General features: G+C 39.2%; 1 protein-coding gene across 5 annotated transcripts in view; it reads right to left on the reverse strand.

Annotated features, from left to right (window-relative positions):
- Nucleotides 1-24538, reverse strand: part of ARAP2 (ArfGAP with RhoGAP domain, ankyrin repeat and PH domain 2) — a 181495-nt gene extending 156957 nt beyond the window's left edge. For all 5 annotated transcript variants that reach the window (XM_087434169.1, XM_087434170.1, XM_087434171.1 and 2 more), the window contains exons 1-2: nucleotides 24474-24538; nucleotides 9262-10324 (exon numbers count right to left, since the gene is read on the reverse strand). In XM_087434169.1, coding sequence (XP_087290295.1) covers nucleotides 9262-10166 — 905 coding nt within the window. In that variant the 5' untranslated portion in view covers nucleotides 10167-10324; nucleotides 24474-24538. The remainder of the gene's footprint in view (nucleotides 1-9261; nucleotides 10325-24473) is intronic.
- Nucleotides 24539-27109: the final 2571 nt, after the last annotated feature.

Below are 27109 nucleotides of genomic sequence, written 5' to 3' on the forward strand. Positions count from 1 at the left end.
GAAAATACACAAGACCTCAATTTAAAAATGGACAAAAATTTGAATAGACACTTCTCAAAAGAAGATACACTAATGTGATACCAACCACCTACTCATTAGAATAACTAAACTTAAAGTTGTAAATACCAAGTGTTAGAGAGTATGCTGAACAACTAGAACATTTAAATACTGCTGGCAGGAATGTATAATTGCTTAGTAGTTTCTGATAAAGTTAAACATTTACCTAATTTAAGCTCCCAACTATCCAATCCTAGAAACTCAAAAGAATTGAAAACATACGTCCATAGAAAAATCATTCATGGTCTTTCTTCATAGCAGCTTGATCCTCAATAATCAAAAACTTGAAACAAATCAAATGTACATCAACAGGTGAATGATAAACAAGGGGTGGCAGAGGGACCCAACGCAATACTATCCAGCTTGAAAAAACAAAACTACTAAAAAGAAACAAACTAACACTAAACATAATATGAATGAACCTCAAAATTATCATGCTGACAAAAGAATCCAGGCACAAGGAAGTACACCTACATGATTCTATATGGGGGTGTGAAAGAGGGATGGGTTGTAAAAGGCCACTAAGAAACTCTGAGGAGTGATAGAACTGCTCTCTTTCTTGATTGTGGTGATAATTTTATAGGTTTACACATCTTTCAAAACTCAACAAATTATATGCTTTAAATTGGTACAGTTTATTATACAAATATACCTCAAAGAGTTGTTTAGAATTTAGCAAACTTACTGTTTATTAGGTTGATACATAAAATATAAACTATATTCCTAAATATTAGCAAACAAAATAAAAAATCAAAACCCAGGAGTAAATCTAACACAAGATTTGCAAGAAGTCAACTAGAAAACTAGAAATCATTACTGAGAAAATTAAAGAAAATCTAATTAAATGGAGGAATATATGAAAGACTGAATATTGCAAAGATGTGAATACTCACTATATTAATCTGTAGAGTCAATGAAATCCCAATCAAGAATTAGAGGGGTGGATATGTGTGCAGAATTTTAACAAGTTAATTCTAAAATTTATAAGAGAAAGCAAAAGACCAAGAATAACTAAAACATTTTTGAAAAACAAGGTGAGAAGACTTGCTCTACCAGGTATCAGGATGTATTATAACGCTATGGTAATTAAGACACTATGTTACTGATAGAATGATAGCTAAATAGATCAATGAAGTAGAATAAAGAGTCCATAAAGGGACTCCATTTTCATTTAAGACGAAGATGTCAGTCTTGAGCAATGAAGAAACCATGTTCTTAATAAGTAGATCACTTGTATATCCATATGGTATAAAAAATCTTTACTCCTACCTCAGACTACACACAGAAATCAATTCAAGATGGATTATAAATCCCAGCATGGTAGGCCAAACAATAAAGCTAGAAGATAAAATAGAACATCTTCATGTGTCTTAAGACACAAGAAGTTCTAACTCTAAAGGAAAATATGGGTAAATTGGACTAAATTAAAATTAAGAACTTTTATTCATTAAAAGTCACCATCAAGAAATAAAAAAGCAATATACAAAAGGGGAGAAAATATATTCAAAAAAGGGCTCATACCCATAGTGCATTAGTAACTTGTAAAAATCATTATGAAAGACAGAAAATGCAATTCAAAACACCAACCAAAAAAAAAGGGTAAATGACTTGAAAAGGCACCACACAAAAGAATATAGAACACGGTCAATGACCAATAAACACATTAAAAGGTGCTCAATTTCATTAATCATCAGAAAATACAAACTAAAATCACAATGAAATATCACTACCCACCCATCTATACAGCTAAAATTTTTTAAATAACCAAATGTTGTTGAGGGTATGAAACAAAAGGAATGCACATACACTGCTGGTGTTAATATGAATTAGTATAACCACTTTATAAGAACCATTTTCATCATCTACCAAAGTGGAAGATAAGCATATCCTATGACACAGCAAGTCTACTCCTAGATATATATTCAACAGACATGCACAGAAATATGCTCCAAGAATAAAACTACCCAAATGTATGTAAACATACAAATGGATAAATAAGTTGTGGGAGATTCACACTATTCAACAACAAAAATAACTGACATGTAGCAACATAGATGCATCTCAAAACACCATGTTGAGTAAAAGATGTCAGACATAAAACATTACTTGCTATATGATTTCATTTATATGAAATTCTAGAGTAGGCAATACTAATTTATAGTGAGATCAGTGGTTGCTTTGCAGGGGGTACGGTAATTTACTCCAAATGCGCAAAAGAGATTTTTGGAGGTGAAAGAAATGTTCTATTATCTTAATTGTGGTAGCGGTCACGAGGGTGTATATATTTGTCAAAATTCATCAACCTGTATACTTAAAATCAGTCTACTTTATTATATGTAAATTAGATATAAATAAAGCTGATTTACAAATGTGTGTACACATAAGTATATTATTTATATGTAAAATATCAGATGATGTTGAGAATATGAAATAATTGTCAACAGTAGAATGGATATCATGGTATATCCATTCAATGAAACATTATACAGCAGTGAAAATGAAGAACCAACAATAACAGGCAGCAACACAGATAAGTCTCAAAGTTAAGCTAAATGAGCTTAACTAAAATATTCACTATATGACTGCATATATTTTTTAAAAGTTCATAAAACTATATCATTTGGGACATACCTAAGAGGTAAAATATTTTTTAAAGGCAAGAAATCGTGGGGCCAGCCTAGTGGTGTAGTGGTTAAATTCGCACGCTCCACTTTGGCAGCCCAGGGTTCGCCAGTTCGGATCCTGGGCGCGAACCTATGCACCACTCATCAAGCCATGCTGTGGCGGAATCCCATATACAAAATAGAGGAAGATGGGCACAGATATTAGCTCAGGGCTAATCTTCCTCAGCAAAAAGAGGAAGATTGGCACTAGACGTTAGCTCAGGGCTGATCTTCCTCAACAAAAAAAATATATATATAAGCAAGAAATTGTTATTTAAAGTCAGGATAGAAGTTGTCTTTGGCAGGAGAGGGGCTTACAAGTTTACCAAAGGATTAAGAAATAATTCACCCTTTATTTGCTCATTATCTCCAGATTCTTGATACTGTTATACAGCTATAATTGTTTCCTCAAATTTGTATGTTACTGACACAGGTACATATTGATAATTTGAACCCTTGAGTAGAACGGCACTCAAATTTTCTACATCTTTGGTAACTTGTGCTAATAATAAATATTGCTAATTCTTATTAAGCATTTACTCTATGTCAGACACAGGTCTCAGATTTTGCAAAAATATACACACATAGTACATATATATCTATATAACCTATAGATTATACAGACTATATGGATATACATACATATAGTCACAAACATTCTCAGAAGTAAGAAGTATTATTATCTGCATTTTTTTAAAGAAGAAAATTGGCACACAAACCCGTTAATTAACTTTCCCACAGTCACACAGCTCATAAGTAACTAATTTGCAATTCAAACCCAAGCAGTCTATCTCCATAACCCCTATTCTAAACCACAATGCTTAAAAAAAAAATTCAACCTTGGGGCCGGCGTGGTGGCGTACTGGTTATGTTCACATGCTCCGCTTTGGCGGCCCAGGGTTCACAGGTTTGGATCCAGGTGTGGACCTACGCACCGCTTATCAAGCCATACTATGGCAGGTGTCCCACATATCAAGTAGAGGAAGATGGGCACGGATGTTAGCCCAGGGCCAATTTTCCTCAGCAAAAAGAGGAGGATTGGCAACAGATGTTAGCTCAAGGCTAATCCTCCTCACCAAAAAAAAAAAAAAGTTCAACCTTAATTTATTGAAAAAATATACAAATTTAAAAAAACGATTTTGAACTATTTACCAAGTCTATCAACCAGGTTCATTTGATCTACTGCAGAAGAAAGATTAGTTGAATACAGAAAACAAGCTGTTTTGAAAACTGGTGATTAGCAATTTATATTCTCATTTATCTACGAAAAAATTATCATAGCTTTTTATATTCTAATACCTATTACGCCCAAAGCAATATGTTAGAGTTTACATACCTACATCTCATATTTCATCCTCATAACAGCCCTATGAGGGAGGTCCCAGGGTCCTAATCCTACCAATAAGGAAAAGAGGCTCTCCCAGCCCAAGTCCCACAGCTAGTAAGAGGCAAAGCCAACATTCAAGGTCAATTCTGTCCTGCGTGCAAAGCCTGCAGTCTTTCCTCCTTTCGGCCTGCTATTTTCCCACTAGTTATCCTGAAAAAACTGCAGACTGCTTTTAAATTTGAAAAATAAAGCATAGATTTGCCAAAATTGAAAACCCACAAAGAAAAGCAGTAGTTATCACCCTCTCTTGTTACTATGCTTTTGTGATCTCAGTCTGGTTGTTACCTAACAGCTCTGAGCCTGGTTTCCTTTTTTATTGAAGAAAAATAAAAACAGGGCCTGCTGCCTAGGAATATTATGAGGGTTAATGAAATAATGCCTTTAAAGAACACAAGGTGTGCCCTACACAATGAAAACACTCAGCAAGAATGAGCCAATTGTTATTATTTTTACCAGAAAAAAGAATGGTTGGTCCTCCTAGTAAACTGAATGTGCACATTTGTTTCTTAAAGTACTTAAAAGTATGAACATTCTTCATCTGTAATAGTGAAAAATGTTAACAACCTAGTACAGAAATACATTGTGTTTTTTTCCTTTTAATAAAATACTATACAACAGTTATTGTATAAAATATGTGCACCGATGTGGACAAATCTCAAAAATAATATTAAGTGAAGCACCAACTTGCAAAAAAAAATAACTCTGATTATCAGAGTGAATCTTCAGCATACCTACAGATGTTATTTTGTCACATATTTTTTAATCACTAAAATTGCCAAGAAAAGCAGTGGCAGAAAGGTTATTAATTAATGTAAAGATCTCCCTTTATGATCTACGCTTACCTATTACTTAGGCAAGGCAGCCACACTAAAAATATAATCAATTACACACCACAAATGGACCATCATTTCTCAGAATGTTTTGTTTAAAAAAAAAAAATGCAGTTCTTACAATTCATAACAGACTAACTATAACAGATGAACTATGGGTCATTACAGAATTGAATTCAAAAGAAAACACCACAATCATTAGGCAGCAGTTTAAAACTGCCTTGAGGTCACATAATACCCAACTAAAACACACAAATCTGAATTCAGAAAACATGAGAGTGAGTATATTAACTACAGCACAGACCAAGAATGTAAATTTACAATGCACAGATAATTATCTCAATCTATGAAGTTCCAAAAAATGTCCTTAAGATAAGAATAAATGATAATTACAAAAGGATTACAACACAAAAGTCTACATCATTATCACAAAACTTTTTTTTAACTAGCAAAAGTTGCAGTTCAAAATATATTTTTTCAAAGTAGAGCTTTTTAATTATGAAAAATAAAAAAGTGTAAACGTAATGTCTTTTTACTTGTAAAAAGTATCCAGCAGATAGATACCTTTATCCTCTAACAATAAACCAAACTATTAACTATTTAAATTTTGATTCATTATTTAGATGCTCAAGTCAAAATTTTGCAAATATTGAAATAATCAGTCTATTTTTTCACAGAATTTATAGAAATGCATTTTAAAGGAAAAAAGTCTGAATTTTAGATTGTTATAGCATTTTCTGCTATAACATAAAATGTAAAGTTTTTCTTGAACATGAAAATGGATGAGTTTCTGTATTTTTCTTATTCAATGCAGCCAACAATTGCTTATTACTTTTCTTTATATTTTTTACTCATATATATTTAGATATTAAAGTCTAAAATACCATTATCCATTTCTAACATCTATATCATGTCTGTGTACATCTAGAGAAAAATATCTAAGATTTCTATTTTTAATAAAAAGTTCTAAGAAGGCTGGAGACTTCAGGTGGACGTTTCAAACTTTTGAAAATCCCTCAGTCAATACAGTACCTCAGTCTTAGAATAAGTTGTAACAGGTGAACTCCAATCACAGTGCAGCCTTGCATACCATCCTCCTCCCCTTTAATGTGCTTCCTTATTTCCCTCCCCTCAAAACATTCAGAGGCATAAGACCTAAAAGAGAGGGCTTTGTGACTTGTGCCAAGGATAAAATAGTTGCATGAAAGATGTATAAAAATCACTACACTGGGAAGGAGCATAAGAAAGGTACCTCACCTCCTCGGTAGCTGAAAAATACCTGTTCCTTCCTTCCAGCCTTGAGCACTAAGGAAGATCTTCATGGAAATATCACAGGATGTACCTATGACTCCCAGGGAAATGACAAAATGCTGGCAGGACTCCTTTCTGCTTGGAGACCTCGAGGGGAGGCCTTCAGGTGAAAGTGATAAGGAGGAGCTGGCTCTTCAAGCCTAGTCCTGACCTGGCCCTCAGGAGACAGGAGTTAAAAAGAGATCCCGAGGTTCATTGTCCAGCATAGCTGTATCCAGCCCAGTCCTCCCAAGAGAAGGAGCAGGCAAGAATTCAAGGAAGACGCCCAAGGCAAGAACAGAAAAAATCCATCTGACTAGAGAGTCCGTTGCATCAGATAAATTAGGAGGGGAGTGGGGTACATTTCCAGGGAGAGAGAAACAAAGGGCCTCACATCAGGAAAACACATCCAGCATCATATTCCTTTGAACAGTTATATGAAATGTTTTAACTAGTAAAGAAATTACGTTAAAAGCATTGGCCACAAAGACATATTTTTACTTGGTACATGAAAAAATGTACTAAATATTATTTAGATGTTATTTGATTAGAGAGAATTTCGGATTATATAATCTACATTTTATTTTTCAAGTCACATTATAACACTTCAAAATCTTGCAATTACTATTTGCAATTCAGGCGAGGACCACAAGGAAAAATAGATAGCGAAGTCTGAAAATAATGTACTTTCTGATTTTATGATTTGAGTACCACAAATGCATAGTTACCATTTATTGCCATAATCAAAGAAGAAAAGAAAGGTTACGATGGGTAATCCGGCAGTGCTATGACGCAGTTAGTACTAAATTATGTATTACTAATCTTAACATTATTTCAATTCTCATTTTCAAAGACTCATAGTCACAATGTGAAGAACAAGCTTTTCATATGATACAACGCTTATACTTACAACTAAATGATTCTCAAAAATTTATGAAAAATAGTACATCTTGTTTAAAACTTAAGCCAAATGTTTCTTATCTGAAGTCATCCTGATGGCTCCCAAAAGGATTCTGTTCTGGCAAAGACATAGTTTTAATGCGTGTACTCACAGCAGACTTTTCTCACTTTCTTTTAATTGTTTAGAATTAGCAAAATATTTTAAAACTAGAGTGTCATACAAAAACTGGTTAACTTCTATGTTCCTAATAAATACTCCAATTCTTATATAAGCTATCAATATGTTTAAGAATACTTACTAAATGAGTAGTTAAGAAAGTGGGTTCTGGAATCAGATGTACTAGAATAAAATCCCAGTTCACTACCCATGTGATCCTGGAAAAATTAACCTAATTTTTTAGGTTTTTCTTTTAGGTCTTTCAGTTTTTTCTTGTTAGAGTCATGGAGTCAATTCTGACACCTAGTGACCCTGTGTACAGCAGAGTAGAACCCTGCCTGGTCTTTTTGCACCATCCTCTCACTTCCGGTGCTATATCAGACAACGCTCTGCTGCTATTCATAGGGTTTTCATGGCCAATTTTTTTGGAAGTGGGTGGCCAGAGCCTTCTTCCTGGTCTGTCTTAGACTGGAAGCTCTGCTGAAACCCGTCCACCATGGGCGACCCTGCTGGTATTTGAAATACCAGAGGCATAGCTTTCAGCAACACACAGCCGCCACAGTGTGACAACCGACAGACCGATGGTGTGGTTCCCTGACCAGAAACGAACCTGGGTCACAGAGGTGAGAGTGCCAAATCTTAACCACTAGACCCACCAGGGCTGACCAAGGCTGTTAGCTTGGGGGGGAAAAATGTATGAATAATACCTACTTCACAAGGCCATTGTAAGAATTAGACAACACACGGAAAATTATAAACCAAACTAGCACCTAGGTGTTACTAAATGACACTCTTACTATTGATTTCCTAATAAATACTAGACATTGCTATTGGTACCAGGGATGCCAAAATAAAGATAAATTAGGGCCTCTGCCCCCTCAAAGAGTTTATGCTCTGATGGGAGGTACTTAAGTTAACATAGTCTTGTAAATTGCCGCATTTCTCTTGCAAATACTAAATTTTCACATTTTCTCTTGTGAAGACAATCAGGTCTTGCACTGTTAATTACCAAAGGTGCCTAAGGGCAAGAGAACCAGCAGCAGGGACAGAGTGGATACAAGGGGCCAGCCAAAGTGGATACAAGGAAGATCTTGCAGAAAGACCAGCCTAGAGCCAGGGCAGGAAATCTGTAATTGCGTTTAGTGCCACAGCAGTAACAGTCAAACCTGAGCAACCTCACGACTCTCAGGAGAGAGACAAGTGTTAGCTTTTCGTGAAAAAAAATTTCCCACCACAACCCTGGTGAAAACCACAACTGTTTTAGGTGTAACTTTGAGAAAGGGATGAAAGCTCTTTCTCTGTAAGTCAGCTCCTCTTAGACTCCACAGCTACCTCAGGGTACCGGTGACCCCACATGCTGTTAGGCCCCTCTTTAGAGTTCCGGTCTCTAGTGGACCTGGTCCCATACTGTACTGTTACCATCTTTTTACTTCTATCTTCTACACTGTACTTCAAGCCTCTTTATTCCTCTCTGTCTCCTTTGTGCCTAACACAGTGACGAGTGTCAAGTAGGTGCTCACTAGATGTATGTTGAATTACTAATTCACGCTAATCATTGTGCCAGGCAGTACAGACACAAACTCGGAAACACGGCCCTGCCAAAGAACAAATAATCTAGTGGGGAGACAGAGTCAGCAACTCAAATTTGAAAACTGAACTCATGGTAGAATATAATACCAGGAGTGGAGGAAGGTATGTGAAGGAATATCCAGGTAGAATTAGGGGAACAGAATTCCCACAATTAGATGGAGAAAGCTCAAGAGTCCCAGGCAGTTACAAGTTGGAAACAGATTCTGGGAAAGAGTGTACAAGAGCAATGGCATGATGAAAAAGTTGTAAAACAGAAGAAAGAAAAGGTTGGTTGAATAGGCAAATTAACATAAGTCAAATTTAGAAAGGAACACTGAAAGTATAATTGTCAAAAATAACTAAATTCCCTCATATTGAATATTTGCAGCTTATCATAAAAATTCTTACCTCCCTGAAACTCCTTTTGTCGTCCCTGGAATCTCTGGTACAGGCCGATGTCTCAGCATAAAAGATCGAGATGGTCTTGAAACCAACTTGCTCCGACTTCTCGTAGGTGTTAGGACCGGTGACGATGGAACATACAAATCATTTACAACCATTTCTCCTTGAAAATGAAAAAATGGGGATGGTGGTGGTCCTTGTAATAAACCATTAGTTCCATTTCCAGAATTTGCTTCTGAAAGTGAAGAGCCAAGGGAAGAAAGACATTCAGGGTCTGCATTAGGAAGCTTGCTCACATTTTCTGAGATCAAATCAACTTTTTCTGTTGGTGGCTCTTCAGTTGCGCAATCTGTAGTCTTCTTTGTAATTAAAGATTCTATCTTAATATTGTTACTACCAAACAGAGAATCTTGAAAAGAACCCAAATTCAGGTGTGGTTCTTTTTCTGGAATGGGAAAGTTGTGTTTAGGAAGAGATAGCTTATCATCTGATTTAAGAGACTGGCTATTTTCCACAGTAACATCATTTTGATCAAGATTTTTTGTAACAGTCTCCAACTGCATTGGGCTAGGTGTCTGAACACCACCTGAATCTGAAAGTTGTACGCAGGTATTCTGATCAGAAGGTGGGGCATGGCCATCCTTTGAGGTTTCATCCTTCTTCGTTTTATGAACATTTGCATATACTGGAATATCTTGCATTCTTGACAAGATTATCTGTAACTGTTTAAGTATCCTCCTCCGGTGTCCTGTAGGTGATATTCCAATTTTGTGTAGCACGCTGTCATTTATTGCTGCACAGTCTTTTACAGTATTAAAACCAAACTTACGGAAGTGTAAGAGATACTGCTCCAAATTAATGCTCATTAGGAAATCTTTGATATCAACATTTACTTCACTGACTGAGGACATAATGGTGGCTTCATTACTAAGCTGAGTTATAAAAAGCAGTACAATGGATACACACACAGGAGAGTGCACTTCTGTATTGGTTTTTCCTCTATCACTTGTGACAGAAAAATGTCTCAAAATGTTATTTTATCCACAGTGAATGCTCTATGTGCTTAAGCCTGGAAAAAAAGAAAATTCATTTATTAGAACATTTTAGTTATTAAAACCTAGTTTCACATTGTAAACTCCCCCTGAAGAAACACAATAGAAATGAAGATAATTACTTTCACTCACTGAGAGTTTAGAATCTTGGGCATTACTTTGCATGCCCTAGAAAGTGAATTCCTAGGCAGAGCATGGAAGGTACAGGACAGAAATACTATGGTAGTATCAAATGCTATTTTCAAAAAGGTAAAAAATGACTCTTAGGTATAAAAGTAACATGTGTCAAATATTTTATTCAACTCATTCACTAATGAAGGAATCAGTAAGATGGTAAGACTAGATCCAAGGTCATTTGTGGAACTGGTGTATACAGTCCATCAGAAAAGGCTTTTTTTTTTTAAGTGTTAGAATAAGATGGGTAAAAAAAAATGGTTAATGTCCTACAGGGCGATAAAACCATAACCTTCAGGGTTCTCTTTCTACTGGACAAAAACCTATAAGCTAACAGGTAATTTCCCAGTTCTGGGTACTAACCAAATAGTAAATAGAAAGTAGAGAACAAAAATTAGAATTAAATATCCCTAGGGTGGGCCTGTTAAACAGTACCCCCACAAGGCACTGAAATAACATGCTGCACATTCTTTTGATTTCCAAATCTTAGATAATTCGCCTTAACAGTAACCAGCTATTAACAACTTTCCCCTTTAACACACTTTCTTCAAAGACTCTTAAAAAGCACAGTTAGAACATATTTCTCAGGTCAATAATTTTCATTTCAAAAAAGCAGCAGCATTATATGTACAATATTGATATACAAGATAAGACTAGTTGACTAGTTAATTCTTAAATACGTTAGGTAACAGGAAATAAGTTAATATGAAAGTAAAAGGAAAAAGTTTAAAGGTCACATTTTCCTCCAATATACACAGCAGATTCATATAGGTTCATTTTTCTCCCAAACATCAAAAATTTTTTTTAAAAGTTGATTTATCTAGGTGCTGTTTATATGGCTGTGTTCAGTTTGTGAAAATGTATATGTGCAAATTTCTGTATATTATGCTTCAACAAAAAGAAAAAATACAGAATATGCATAACACCCATATACTGAAGTAATAAAATGAGACACACCCAAACAAGGTAAAGTTATCTGAACAAGCGCTGAGAATTTTTCTGGAAACAATGTTTGTGGAAATCACATCTCAAAACAGCTCTCCAAAAGACACAACTCAGACTCTGCATGTGTTACATGCCAACGGCCCACAAGCTATTGCCTCAACTACTTAAAATTATCAGCCAACACTGACAAACAGGTATATGGAAAAAAGGGAAAGCACATATCGTATTCAGGCAGCCCTGCAGGAGCAGAGAAATAAAAACACTAACGCATGACGAATGGAAAGAAATGTCTTAAGGTACCCTTCGGTCACATTCAAAATGATAAAATGTTAGGGAAAAAAGGAGAAAGTTAAACCTCAACCCCATATACAAACCTAATTTCAGATATATCACTCCTTTTCTACACAATTATTTTGTAAATAAATGTATTATCTAATTTTTTTGCACATCACACAATGGAAATAATTTTTGTCAAATCGGCTGGCACCTTGATCTTGGACTTCCCAGTCTCCTGAACTCTGAGAAAATAAATGTTTTTTTTGTTTTTTGGGTTTTTTTGCAGGGAAAGATTCGCCATGACCTAACATCTGTTGCCAATCTTCCTCTTTTTTTTCCCTCTTCCCAAAGCCCGAATACATGGTTGTATATTCTAGTTGTAAATCATTCTAGTTCCATTTTTTTTTTTTTTGATCATATCTAGTTTGGTGGAGAGTGTGAGGTTAGATAAAGGGGCTTTCTTTTTTCTTTTTTTAGGAAGATTGGCCCTGAGCTAATATCTGCTGCCAATCTTCCTCTTTTCCTTTTTTCTCCCTCAAGCCCCACTACATAGTTGTATATCCTAGTTGTAGGTCCTTCTAGTTCTTCTATGTGAGAGGCCGTATCAGCATGGCTTGATGAGCGGTGAGTAGGTCCCTGCCTAGGATCCAAATCCGTGAACCCCGGACTGCCAAAGTGGAATTCTCAAACTCAACCACTACGCCACCAGGCCGGTCCTGGTTCTAGTTCTTCTATGTGAGCCGCTGCCACAGCACGGCAAATGATAGACAAGTGGTGTGGTTCCACGACTCAGAAGTGAACCGGGGCTGCCAAAGCGGTAAGCGCCGAACTTTAACCACTAGGCCATCAGAGCTGGCTCAAAATGTCTGTTTTTTATGCCAGGCAGTCTGTGGTACTTTGTTGCAGCAGCTCGAAATGACTCATACACTCCTTGGTCCTCGCTGCCCTTGCCATGGTTCAGACTCTCATTATATCTCTTGTCTGGATTACTGCAACAATCTTTGAACAAATCCCTCAGCCCAGTCTCCAATATCAGTGAACCACTGAAAATCCAAATTTAACATGTCACTCTACATTCTCAACAGGATAAAGTCTAAGCTCCTTATCATGCCAACTATAGCCTGGTCTTGCTCTAATAATAATAATAGCAGCTACTATTGATGTAAACAGCAATTATATGCCAGACATCGTACTTCATATATATTTCCTGCAAGGTAGGTGTTCCTATGTACTAACTCCAAGCTCAAGTTCAACCCGTGCCAAACATTCTACCAACATCCTTCACTCTAGCTCATTATTGTTAATTATTGTTCCTGAGGCAACAAACTGTTTAATAGCCCCATACCTTTTGCATGTACTGTATCTACTTGCAGATCTGAACATTTTGCAAAATCCTAGACACTATTAAAAATTTTGAATAGGCAAGTATTACCTCTTCTGTGAAGGCTTTCTATCAACCCCTTAAAATAGAATGAATCACTCCCTTCTCCACATACATCTATAATTATGATTCTAGAGCTTTGCAAAGTGCTTGGAACATGTTTAAGAAACAGAAAAGAGGTTAGCAGGGATAGAAGAAGTGATTGAAAGGCCCATTTTGTTAGTTTTTTGGTGCGTGTGCCTGTGTGTTTCAATACACAAAGCTCTTTCCTTCCCTTCGAGTATACACATATACTTCACGGGTGGCTGAAGCAAGGGTGAATACCCAAATGTTCTACCCAAAATCATCTCTCACCTATCATTCAACTGCTGAATATAAACCCGATTCCTTTTCATGATGTGGAAGAGGCTCCCTTCCACAGGCTCTACAATACTCTCTGCACTTTAATGTCAGCTCCAACCTAAAATCACTGGACTTTTTAACTGTCTGATCACCCAAGGGTGTTCACAGATCCAGTTCTTTCTTTAGAGGCTTCTAGCCCATACACACATCATCAGCTGCAAAACGCTGGACATGCCCAACCCTACAAAAGTCTACCACGCGCAAACGCCTTAATATGAAATCGAAACCCTCCACATCTTGACCTCCACTTGGGCACACCAGCATGCGTGCTGTGTTCTGGTTAACGGCTCTTCAGGCCCTGGTCTGTGGATCTGCTGTACAGCAACAACTGTTGACAATGGGCCTAGGAATCTGTATCTGTAACACACCCCAAAGATGACTGGGACATGCAACAAAATTCAGTAATTACAGATTTAAAGTCCTCACACTCCCCAAATATGCTTTATACTATCCCATCTGAGGCCATCACTCTCTTCCCCTAGGATGGAATGTCCCTCCTAACACATTCCCCACGAGTCTGGACTGAGACTCAAATCCAACCTCCTCCACCTTCTAGCAGTGTAAACATAGGCACAGGTCTGTCTGTTTCCTTACCCATTAAATGGAAACACTCAAAGGTACCTAGCGCTGGTGAAGATTAAATGAGATTATCCATCAAAAGTGTTAAAACAGTGCTTAGTACATGTTAAGTGCTTAGTCAACATTCACATCATTATAATTATTTATTTTCATCACTACAGTCATGTTGCCACAGCTGAAATCTTTCCCATTCTTTGAACTCTAACTCAAATGCTGCTATCTTCACAGGGGTCTCTACTGAACAAGAAATAAACTCTCTTCTCTGTATTCCCACAGAATTTACTTCTTAGAGCATTTAATCACATTCCATTCATTCCATACTAACCAACCTACAGAAGCGGGATAGTGCAGCACAAAAGCCAAGATTTTGGAGCTAGACAACCTGGGTCAAATCTCAGTTCCACCACTAATTAGTTTTGTGAGTTTAGACAAGTATTTAACCTCTCTGTGCCTCAGTTTCCTCATCAGGAAAATAGAAGGAATAATAGTACCTTCTTCATAGGGCTGTTGTAAAGCATTGAGAACACCAACTATGCGTGACAAATGTTAAATAAAGTGTTTGCCATTACAGTTATTGTTTTATTATCCCATAATAAACTAATAACTCTGCCAAGATGATGGGGAGCCCATACAAGCTGCCCAACAAATGCTAGTCAAATTACTTGTTTATAAACACAATGCATGATGCAGACGTAGTACATGTTTAGAGAATGGACAAACAGTTGGCATTACAGACGTGGTTGTACACTTGTCCAGCATATCCTGACCCCTTTCAAAGAGGAAGTAAAAGGGAAGTAACATTTAGGAGCACCTGCTACATGCTTGACTTGTGGTATCACTTAATACACATTATTTTACTGTCTTATTGAGCTCTACCTTGAAACTACATCCAGAACCAACTACTCACCACCTCTCCTGCTCACATCCTAGTTCAAGCCACTAGCTTGTCTATTTTAGCCACTATCTTGACACTACAACAGCCTCCTGACGGATAGACCTGATTCTGTCCTGGCCCCCTGCCCTGCCACACAGTATATTCTCAATACAGCAGCCAGAATGATTCGTTTTATAACAAAAGTCACACTACATCACTCCCTGTGACTTCCCAACTTCATCTTCCCTGGCTTTCCCCTCCATCACTTAATCACCACCAAGTTAGTCGAAGCCCTATTCCCACCTCATAACCTTACCTCTCGCCCTTCCTAACATGTACCCATGGCTCACGGCCCACTCCATCACTTTAGTAGATGTCTGCTCAAATGTGCCCCTTCAGAGAGGCCTTCCCTAATCCCCCTACGCATACAAGCATGCCCTGTGCCTCATTACTCCTTATCCTTGCTTTAGCTGTCTTCGCAGCATTTGTTACTACAGTCATGCGCCACTTAACCGACATTTCAGTCAACGACGGACCGCATATACGATAGTGGTCCCATTAGATTAATATATATCCTAGGTGTACAGTGGGCTATACCATCTAGATTTGTATAGGTACACTCTATGATGTTCACACAACGACAAAATCACCTAACAATGCATTTCTCAGAATGTAGATAGACAAAACTATATCACCAAGTTTGTAAGAAGCAGAGACAGGACTCAAATACAGATTTCTCCAATCATCTAACCACCACAAGAGATCTTCAAATCAGGAGTCGGGGAAGGTAGGAAGGCAGCTAGAAGCATTCCAAGCCAACTATGGGGCTTTTAAAAATTCATGGGTTGGCCTTCCCCCTCCTAATGCCTCAAGTAAGGAAAACCACCACAGTGAGCCCCTCTCCACCCCCGCATCCCTCACCCATTAACACCAGAGCTTTGTCATATCTCCCAGTTGAGCTAGGAAAGAAAACAACTGAAAATCATGGGTCGCTTCATTAAACCATCAGGTAATTATTCAGTGTTGATAACTTCTGGAATCTCCTTTGCCTGACTCTAATATTTTATGGGAGGGAAAAAAGTAGCATAGCACAATTGAATTCAGTCATAAATTTAAGCCATTTTTTTTAAAAAAGCATATCATTTTAAAATCAGAAACATAACCTTAGAGTATTTAGAAACTGCAAGTGTGTCGAAATAATAGGCTTAACAATCATAGGATCACAAGACTGAAAGGAACCTTAGAAAACTCCTACTAAATAAAAAGAAGTTAGGCTGCCACATGAAAACAGCGAAACTTTTCAGTGTTATCAATAAAAGTCTTACAGATTCTAAGAACGAGAGTTGACTGTATTTCAGAGCAGTGGTTCCCAACAGAGCGGAACTATCTCCCAGGGGGAAATCCAGAAATGTGTGAGAAAATGCTTTTGCTGGTCATAATGACTGCCTGGCACCAACAGATAGGAAAGGTGACTTATAACAGCCTACAGTGATACCAAAGTAGAAACCTCAGGTACAATCTTTCCTCCTCCAGTTCTATACAACTAATCACGCCCACAGGGTACCTGGCACTATAGACAGGAGAAGTGTCTCTGCCTTCAAGTTGCTAATAAACTTATTGTGGAGAAATAGATAATCACTTAAAAATTTAGGGGCTCCACATGTATAACATGCTGAACTAGTTAGTTCAGGCTGCAGGTCTTAATAGAATTCCACCTTTCCTTCAGTACAGAATACAGTCACAAGAAATAGGTATCACGGTATTTGCACGTCAAACATACTCGTTGTTTAATACCAAGATATTAACTCCAAGTATTCATAAAGACAACACGTTCCACTTTGTTTCCCACAACCATGCAGAAGAGGAAGTGGTTTTGAGAAAATATGCTTGTTGTCGTATTACTCCCTCCTATAGTGTAGAGCACACTGCGAAATGTCAAAGGTCAACAACCCTAACTTATTGTTCTAGCCTGAGAGCTTAGCCCCCAGAACACTGTAAAACAGGTCATTTAGCATCCCTCTCCTCCACCATTCATTCACCTACCTGAATGGGGCAACACTACCACCATCAAGCCCATACAGGAAGCCCAGGCCCCTCAACCTGGTCATCTCTGGTCATCTCTGTTAACTGTGGTCACCCACAGGCTGAACACCTTCACTGCCCGGTGTTCTCTACCTTGACCACTATTCCTTCCCGCCCATCAAAACACACCCATCCTCTTTCATTCTCCCTCAGATTTATAGTGCTAATAATAATAGGCAATATTTGTGAAGTGTTTATAAACCATCTGTGTAGGATCTCATTTAATCCGTACAGCTGCTTTGGGAGGAAAGTCCCAGGGCCAAAGCCACACAGCAGATAAGCAGTGGAGCCAGAATCCTAAGAGTCTGACTCCACCACCTGTGGTACTGACTGGAAGGCCTCCTAATGGTTATACAATTAATGTAACAGTAGAGGGGTACCAAGGACTTCACATTTTCCCTCTCTTTTGACTGTCTAGCTATGCATAAGCACTTACAGTCACTAGGAAAATGCTGCTTAAGTATACTGTGCCCTGCAAGTTCAACTTTTATACACCTTTTCGGTTTGATTGTGGGTATGTGTTCACGTAAGTGGTTAAATAAGAAAGCCTACATTCATTTACAATTAAGTGTTTGAGATTTAAGAGACAATGACAAATGAAGGGAGAACACCTTTGAAATTACTGTAAAAGCAACAGTAATACACAATTTAATTAAAATTTATTTTGCATCTATCATTGCAGAAAGACAGCTAATGCAGAACTATATAGTATAACTGTTACAGTACAGTATGAAGCCAAAATCAAATAATCAAATAAATATGGCAAAACTAAGTATTCACTGCCCACCAGAGCAGTCAATGGTGATAAAAACAACACACACACCCCCACAACACACACACAAATCCAGCTTGACTAGAAGAGAAAGTATTCAAGTATTGTTCCAAAAGGTACTTGACCATGGTCTTAAAGGTTTAACTTGAAACGTGATGCAAAAGGAGACAGGGAGTGGAAGAACCCAAATGTTCACTCACACATGAATGGATAAAACAAAATGTGGCTTACACATACAACCAGATATTATGTGGCCTTAAAAAAGAAGGAGCGGGGCCAGCCCGGTGGCGTAGTGGTTAAGCTCATGCACTCCGATTCGGCAGCCTGGAGTTCGCAGGTTCGGATCCCGGGTGAGGACCTACACACTGCTCATCAAGCCACGTTGTGGCAGCCTCCCACATACAAAATAGAGAAAGATGGGCACAGATGTTAGCTCAGGGCCACTGTTCCTCAAGCAAGAAAAGAAGAAGATTGGCAATGGGTGTTAGCTCAGGGCCAAACTTCCTCACCGGAAAAAAAAAAAAAAAGGAGATTCTGCAATATGCTACAACATGGATGATCCTTGAGGACATTATGTTAAATGTAACAAGCTGGTCACAAAAGGACAAATACTGTATGATTCTAGTTATGTGAAGTATCTAAAGTACGATCAGCCCTCCATATTCGCAGCTTCCACATTCATGGATTCAACCAACCAGGATCAAAAGACCTACAACGATCATGTCTGCTCTGAACACTTACCGACTTTTTTTTTATTGTTATTATTTCCTAAACAATACAGTATAACAACTATTCATATAGCATTTACATTGTATTAGGTATTATAAGTAATCTGGAGATGATTTAAAGTATACAGGAGGATGTGCATAGGTTATATGCAAATACTATGCCATTTTACATAAGGGACTTGAGCAACCGCAGATTTTGGCCTCTGTGAGGGTCCTGGAACCAATGCCCCACAGATACCCAAGGACAACTGTAGTCAAACTCATTGAAACAGAAAGTACAATGGTGATTACCAGGGTCTGGGGGGAGGGGCAGTTGTTTAATGGGTATAGAGTTTCAGTTCTACAAGATGAAAAAGTTCTGGAGATCTGTTTCACAACAATATATATATACTTAACACTACTGAACTGTACACTTAAACAGTTAAGATGGCAAATTTGACGTTATGGGTTTTTTTTACCACAGTAAGAAGGAAACAGAGAGAGAGACTAGAAGATTTGGGCCAGCTTCTCAGCTTTTATTCGAACTGAACTCCCTGTACACACCTGAACTTTTTCCCTCCTTTGGGGGCCAGTTCAAGTCTTAAAGTGTGTACCACCATATCCACGAGTCTTTCCAACTATTCCGTTGCCCTTTAATCCCTCATTACTTCCACCCAGGCAGTAGTATAGGGAGCACAGTGCTCTGGAGTCAGGCTGCCTGAATTCCAATCTGGCCTTCCCCACTGGGTAACTATGCAACTTGATTAAGTTATTTAATTGCCCTGAAGCTCACTTTCCTCGTCTGTAAAATGAGGATAATATAATTTCTGTTCAGATTAAACAAGTAAAATAGGTAAGGTATATATAACAGTACCTGACATGAATTATACATGTACAATAAATGTTGGCTATTATTATTAATTCATCTGTTGTATACAATATTGCACTTGGCCATATTCATTATATTATTGCACTTGGTTTGAGTGGTATTCTTCTCTCTGCCTAGTAAAATTATATTCCCTTAAATTAGCACTATAAATTATTCTAATAAACCTACAAAGCACCTAACACAGCAGTAAACATAGTTTATTAATTTAGGAAAATATAAATGTGGTTACAGTAGTGAGAATGATGACTTTACCTGAAGACTTTAGACTTCGGACACGGAGCACAGTGATTACCAGTGATCCCAGCTCTGTCTTGTGCTAGCTGCATGACCTTAGGAAAGTTCTTTTATCTTTCTGAGCCTCACTGCTGTCATCTGTAAGCAGTGATAATAAAAGTGCCTACCTCACAGGGCTGTTTTGTGGATTATATGAGTATCTATGCATAAAGATCTCAGAAAAGTCCCTGGCAAGCAATAAGCATTTAATTAGTGTCTGCTAAATGGAGAATAACTGAGGTTTGAGCTGAAAATAGCCAGACTCCGGGCAAAAGCATCCCGCAGTTTGAATCAAGGAGAGGGACTGTTTTAAGTTATATTTTGATTATTTTATTTACTCTGTAATCGGAAAAATACAACCCTTTCAAAATCTAGAACTTAATACCTACTTCCACATCCGGTGAAGGTCAGAAGTGATGATTCCTTTACTTATTATGAGAAGTTATTAGTAGCATACGTAGTACCTAGGTTTAGGTGTTTTAGATAATATCTCAATAGTTAAGTGCTTGATAATCTCCTTAGCTTCAGTTAAGTTTTTCTCTTTCAAGCTGTCCATTTAGATTTTAAGTTAATTGGCTAACGTTTGAGCCTTGTTTTCAATTCTACTTCAGAGACCTTTAAAGTAGAGCCATAATTCTTAGGCAACCAGATAAAGAGTTCATATTCCTGAGTTCCTACAAGAGCAGAAGTGAGGATAATGAAAAGGCATAGTAAGCCAAAACCTGCATCACTGTGGAAGAGTCCCACCTTCGTGCCCCTAACACCCGGGCGGCTGCTTCTGTTCAGAGCCAGCCCCCTCCTACCCCGCTCTACAATGGAGCCACGTCTAGCTGAGAGGAGAATCAGATCCCTCAGAACACTTTATACGAACATGGGCACATATTCTTGAGGATTCGGTTCCATTTCATGCTATACTAAACATAGCTTTAATGCTTAATTTACTCAGGTCAAAACTAGCATGATACTATACTTCAATAAAAGGATTTTAAAATGTACACTTATGATATGTGCCCTTTTTTATATATACATTTTAATTTTAAAATTTTAGTACAAATGTGTACCCCACCATTTCTCTGAATTTGAGTCACTTTTAGACTAACAACCAGATGTTTCAAAATGGCCTACTGTGAACAGTTTCCTCTCTTCACATTTATAAACAGCACCCTGACCTTTTTTCCAACTGAATTTGAGGGCTTATTCCTATTGGCTCCATAATTGTTTAAGTTTCTTTCCTCAGGAAAAGAGGGTATCTCAGCAAATGTCTCCCAACTTATCGACTCATTTATTTACATTTATTCATTCAATAAATATTTAAGGAACACTAAATAAGGAACTACTCTCTCCAAGATAATAGCAGGAAATATTTGCAGGTCAAGATAACAGCACCTGTTATCTCATTTGAGAACAGTGTTAAGTGCTACAAAAAAAGTGAAGATGCAATGTCATCTCTCGAAGAGTTTAAAATCTAAAGGAGTAGATTAGATATGACTACATACAAGCAAAGGAAAATGGTACGCATGTCAACAGTCAGTTCTTTACTACTCGGTAAGTACCAGGAAAGAAGGAATATCAAAATTGGAAGACCCTATACCCCCAAAAAAAGCACCTCAATAGTAATGATAAGAAAAATCAAATTTTACGACCGTGACTTTCACATGGTTTACATTTTAAGTATTGTTTTATTTTTAATTACATAGATAAGTAGCACTATCATCTTTCACAAATGCCAAGGAACTCTAAAAATCTCAAATTAACTCCATGAACATAAATGAAATGTGCAGCAATTCAGAGCTTTGAGTATGGAGTGATCAGCGAAGCAGCAGTGGAGGGGAGTTTCAAGATGTATAGGAAGAAAGGCAGCAGGTAGAAACATCAGCATCTAAAGTAGAAGGAATGCCCTACAGGGGCATAGAGGGAGAAGATGTATTCAGGCAACAGCAAGGCGATGAGAATAGCTGGGACCGACCTAGGGTTCAACAGCTAATGAAAGGTGATGCCAGAAAAGGAGGCTAGAATTGGCTATGGAGGGCCTTGAACAGCAGGCTAAGGATTCTGAACTTCATCAAGATATTGTGAAAGAAAAGAGCCTTGGCAACTGCTTTCACCAGCACCACCTCCAGGAGCCCAAGTCATCTGATAATCAGCATGGAGACCACACTGCTCTTCTACTCTTCCCTGATCATCTCTCCAACTCCAAACTGGGTGAACCTCTTCCTAAAGCTACCTAAGGTAACCAGTAGAGTCCTTTTTTGCATCCCATTTTTGTGAGAACCATGAGGGCAGATACATTTTCTTATTATTCCTTCCCTGAGTATTTCCTCATCTACCCATCCACCTTCATACACAAAAAAAGCTAGAAAACAACTCTCCCCACCTCTTCACTAGTAGTTTTTACTCCTGAAGCTGCTCAAATGACTACTCCCCCCAGATCAGGACTCCTTTTTTCCTCCACAGGGGAGGTAAGGAACAAACTTACGCTGAGTCAAAAATGCAACAAAATTTCAGAGGTCAAATTTCTACCTAGAAAGGATCATGTGAAGAGACTACCATTGACTATTATTTCAACTAAGGAAATCAGCAAGCGAAATGGTTTAACCCATCATTATATATTTAATCTGGCCAATACTTTAAAAACAAAAACTAAAATCATCAACTACAGGGGTCCAGGACTTCCCAGAAAAGAGTAAGAAAACATCTCACAGCGTCTAATCTCTCATCAATCCACATTTAGTCAAATCTAAGAAATATTCCCAATATTAATAAGAAGTTCTCTACCTAATTAATATTTTACAGACAATTCCAAAAATCCCTCAGTTTAGTAAGTGCAAACATCGGATCCAATAATGAGTCAATAACTAAATGAGAAAAAAACACACTCATTAAAAGAAGGCTATTAAAGCAATGACCGTCATTTTTACTTACAATTTTACAGCCTCTTTCACTAAATGTTCTCAAAGGCGCAGGGAGGTGGGGTAGAAAGGAACAAAACAAAAAGAAATACCTTATTCGGTATCATGAAGTCTATAACCCAGAGTCCTAAGCAGGTTTTTCAAAACTTCATAGTTTCACAGTACTAATGCAAGAGTTTCCAAGAAAACTGCAATGCATTATAATCTGAGTCCTATACTCAACCACAGTGACTAAGAATTGCCTCTTAGCTGAAGTGTATTAATTGAGTAACTATGAGCCTCACACTGCTAGAAACTTGTACTGATATTAGATGATTAAGAATTTATTTTTACTTGTAGCATCAGCTTCTTTCATGGACAACCCATATAAAATTTGACAGGCTTAGAGAGGAAAGAAAAAATACAAACACACGCCCACATAAATAAGTTTTAACAAGTCATTTGACTTACCCTTTAGTTACATTTTAAATTAAATGAATCTTTGAGTACTGACAAATCAAGTCCATATAAAACACTCGGCGTTAAGACCCACCTTAACTGTGTATGTGTTAAATATATGTTTAAAAAGGAGCTATTTCCTGGGAGATAGTTTCCACTTTAGGCTTTAGCCTAGTTCTATGACCCATTTTCCTTTTTTCTTTCTTTTTTAAAACATTGTTAAACAGTAGAATGTCATGAGAATTTTCCCTCAATACTTCTCTTGTAAGTACATGAAAGTCATAACTAAGAGTTTAGAGGTATTTCTCTCTTTTTTCCTTAAAAAGCTAGCTTCCTTTTTAAAACAGCCATAACAATTTTCCAATTACTTATGGGCAACGTTCCATAAACTCGCGCGGGCGTAGCGGGCGTAGAGTGCTTAAGTGCGGGGAGAAATCAATACTGGGCTTGTACGTACAATACTATTACTGGTAATCACAATGACATCCGATTAAAAGTACTTTTAAAAATAGCTTCTCTTTAAATACACTTTTCTTTTTATAACCAAAAGGATATATTCCACTGAGCAGCCTACTTCAAGGACAACCTTGAAAAAAAAAAAAAGTCGCTATCACCATACAAACTTGCAACAGCCTAAAATGTCATGATTCCACACAAACTAGCTTCTATTTTTCCTCTAATTATCAAAGATTATAGTTCACAACATAATTTCACGAAGGCGTCCCCCAAATCGAAATAACTCCAGATCGCCGCAAGGAGGTGAAGGAAGTGTTTAAGAAGACAAGACAGGGTGAACTTACTTTACTAAATGAGATGGACACCCATTCTCCCAAGAGACCTGTCTCCATAAAGGAAACGAGAAAGATCAATCCGGTACACTCACGGCCGACAGGTCCCCGTGTAAGGTGCTGGGTTCAGGCAGGTGGAGGCCAAATGACTGTAATTAAAGTTAATCAACAGGCCTGTCCTCTCAAAGCGTCTAACAAGCAGGGTGCCAGGGAGCACAGAGATCGGAGCAAACCTCTCTCTGCCGAGTCAATAACTCGATGCCTGAAACTCACTAAAGGGCAGCTCCTTTTTATTTATTTATTTGGGGGGGGGGCGGGGGTCTAGTTGTCTATCCGGATTGTCCCCCTCCCAGGCCAAATCCCATTAGTAAGTGGAGTTTTTGTATCGCTTACCGCTTCTGGTTTCCTTTTAGACGCCCACATGCGGGAGCGAAATCCAAGGAGCAGAAAGCAGAGCCGAGCACTTTGCGCTCTGGAAATTTACCCGGAAAAGTGCCGAAAAGCCCCGGCCCGGCCTGAGACGGTCCTCCCACCCCGGCCCCGGCCACGCCGTCCAGCCACCCGCAGCCCCCGGTCCTCGCCTGGCGCGCGGGCAGCCGAGCTCGGGAGGCGAGGCGAGGCGGGCGGGGGAGCCCGGACGGCGGCGTGTCTCCCTGCCGGGCTCGCTCGGTCCTCACCCGTCTGTCCCAGGCGCGGGGCCTCCTCCTTCCCGGTCCCCGCCGGCTGCCCGCACCGGCTCTGCTGCGTGGCGGCGGCCGCGCGGGCGGCGCTGTCACTCGGCCGGCGCGCCGCGGCCGCCGCACCTGGAGGCGGGGAGCGCGGGCGGGCGCGCAGCTCCGGAAGCGCCGCGCCCGCCGCCGGCGCCCTGCCCAGGTGCTCCAGCGCCGCGCCTCGGCCGCTTCCTCTCGGCCCGCGGGGGCGGGGAGCCGGCGCCCGGCGCGGGGGAGCCGGGGCTCAGCGGCGAGGGCAGCCGAGCCAGCCGCCCCGGTTCCGCAGCATAGTTGGGCGGCTGACTCAGTCCGCCGCGACGTGGCCGCGCCTGGCACCCTCGCCACCTGGCGCGCCTCGGCCCCGAGGCTCCCGGGCCAGCGGGGCTGGGGAAGCCGCGAGGGCGCGTCCGGGAGCGGAGATCGGCGAGAGCATTACCCTCCCGGGAGGGAGCTGCCCCGTACCCCGGCCCCCTTGTCGGCCCCTGCCGGCCACTTGGTTTGTCGGTGCGCACTGATGGGGAATTGCTTGTCAAATGGGCGGAACCTCACACCACTGATTGTTAGTATTTCTCTACTAAGTACTTTCCATGTTACCTCAGCGTTTCCCAGGCTTAAGACTCATCTAGGGTGCTCATTTCCCCAGGCTGCTTCTTGGTCAAGTTGCATTCAATGGGCCTGGGAATCTATTTACCAAGCCCTGTGCTGATTAGTCTGAGCCCATTATATAGGATTCTCCTTCAAGTCGTCCCTGCGAGGAAGGGGTGAATAGCCCCATTTTCCAGTTGAGGAGTCTGAGGGAAAGAGCAACTTGCCCAAGCAGACACAGGTTTCAGGGATGGAGGTGATTTTCAATTTAGAGATGGACTCTTTCTCCTGAGGATTACAGCCTCCTCAGTGGTTTTCTAAATTCCCCTTTCTTGTGTTTTTCCCGTGGAAGGAAGGGATAACCACGTCCTGGTCCTTCTGGCACCTGATATTGTTAGATCCAGGAAGGATTTTTCCCTTGGAGTTGGACCTTGACACCCTGAGCTTGGAAGTGATAATAAGGAGGCAGCAAAAGACAATAAGGGGATCCCTCCCAAAAAAAACCCTTATGTGACCCCTGGAATACCTGAGTCCCTAAAATCCACTTGTTTGCTAATGAGTTCAAAGGCCAACTCCTTATTTTAATTTTTTTAATAAACGTCTCTTCACAAACTGTACTTGAAATTCTCTCCCTTAAAAGATGAAACGTCCTGGGCAGGCCCCTGGCTTAGCGGTTAAGTGCACGCGCTCCGCTACTAGCGGCCCAGTTCGGATCCCTGGCGCCCACCGACGCCGGCTTCTCCGGCCATGCTGAGGCCACGTCCCACATACAGCAACTAGAAGGATGTGCAACTATGACATACAGCTATCTACTGGGGCATTGGGGGAAAAAAAAAAGGAGGAGGATTGGCAATAGATGTTAGCTCAGAGCCAGTCCTCCTCAGCAAAAAAAAAAAAAAAGAGGATTAGCAGGGATGTTAGCTCAGGGCTGATCATCCCCACCAAAAAAAAAAAAAAGATGAAATGTCCTTATCTTTCCCCTATACCTGTTGATGGAAGTGAAGCAATTAGGGAAAGGGAGCTTATTATGATGACATAATTGGTGAGGTCCAGCGTGTGGGAAGGTTCCCAGGAACCCAGGCCCTGGGAGGCGTCATCTTCAGCAAAATACCTGCCCACCCAAAAGCACCCTCCAACCCTGGGGAGACTCTGAAGCAGCTGCGACATGCTCCTGAGACACCAAATCTCCCATTTCTTTTGAACCAAATAATTTATAGCAAGCCCTATTTCCAGCAGGAAAGTTTTCTTGACATTTTCTAAGGCTCGAGAATTGTCTTTTCTTTGGATTCCTATAGAATTTTATTTATATGGCTCCTTCCTGGCTTCATTTTAGGTCCATACTCTGTTTTGTTTTCTCTCTCAGAGTTCTCACATACTTTTAATTTATTTTTATCTTTGTAAGCCATCTTAAATCCTTTTCTGAACAAGGTGGGTTATAAATAAAAATTCTGACATCAGTTATGGTATGCCTCAGCACGTCAAGCATTGCTTCGTCCTCAAGTTACTTCTCTTGGTAGATTTTATAAAGTAATTGGGACTTTGTGCCTCTTTGCAACAATATCTTTGTTCCTTAGTTATTATTGTTATTTATTGTTTAAAAAATTTATTGAACACTTACTTTTTGATAGTTTGAGAATACAATGGTTAGCAAATACAATACGACCTCTGGATTTACAGTCTTCTCTGCAGGGAAATAAAGTTAAGGGCTGTAAGACTCACCAGTGATTTCATAATACCTCCAGGAAGTAAAAGAAAAACGTCCCCCCATTGAATGTGTACATTGTTTATAAGATGTATTCTGATTTTAAGAACCTTAATATATGGAGGAAAATAAAATATGTCTGAGAAAATATGGCAAAAACTACCTTTTATTTATTGCTCATTAATCATACCAGGTTCTAGCCCACACCTAAAATATGTTGTACATGTACAACTCTGTGAGTTGGAATTCCTTTTCAAATTTTATAAATATAGCCTTAATTGAGACTTAAAGAGGTTAAGTAGTAAATAGTGGATAA

The sequence above is a fragment of the Ceratotherium simum genome, chromosome 8 (genome assembly GCF_057802395.1).
Source record: "Ceratotherium simum simum isolate JZ-2026a chromosome 8, ASM5780239v1, whole genome shotgun sequence".
In the NCBI taxonomy this organism is placed as follows: Eukaryota; Metazoa; Chordata; class Mammalia; order Perissodactyla; family Rhinocerotidae; genus Ceratotherium; species Ceratotherium simum.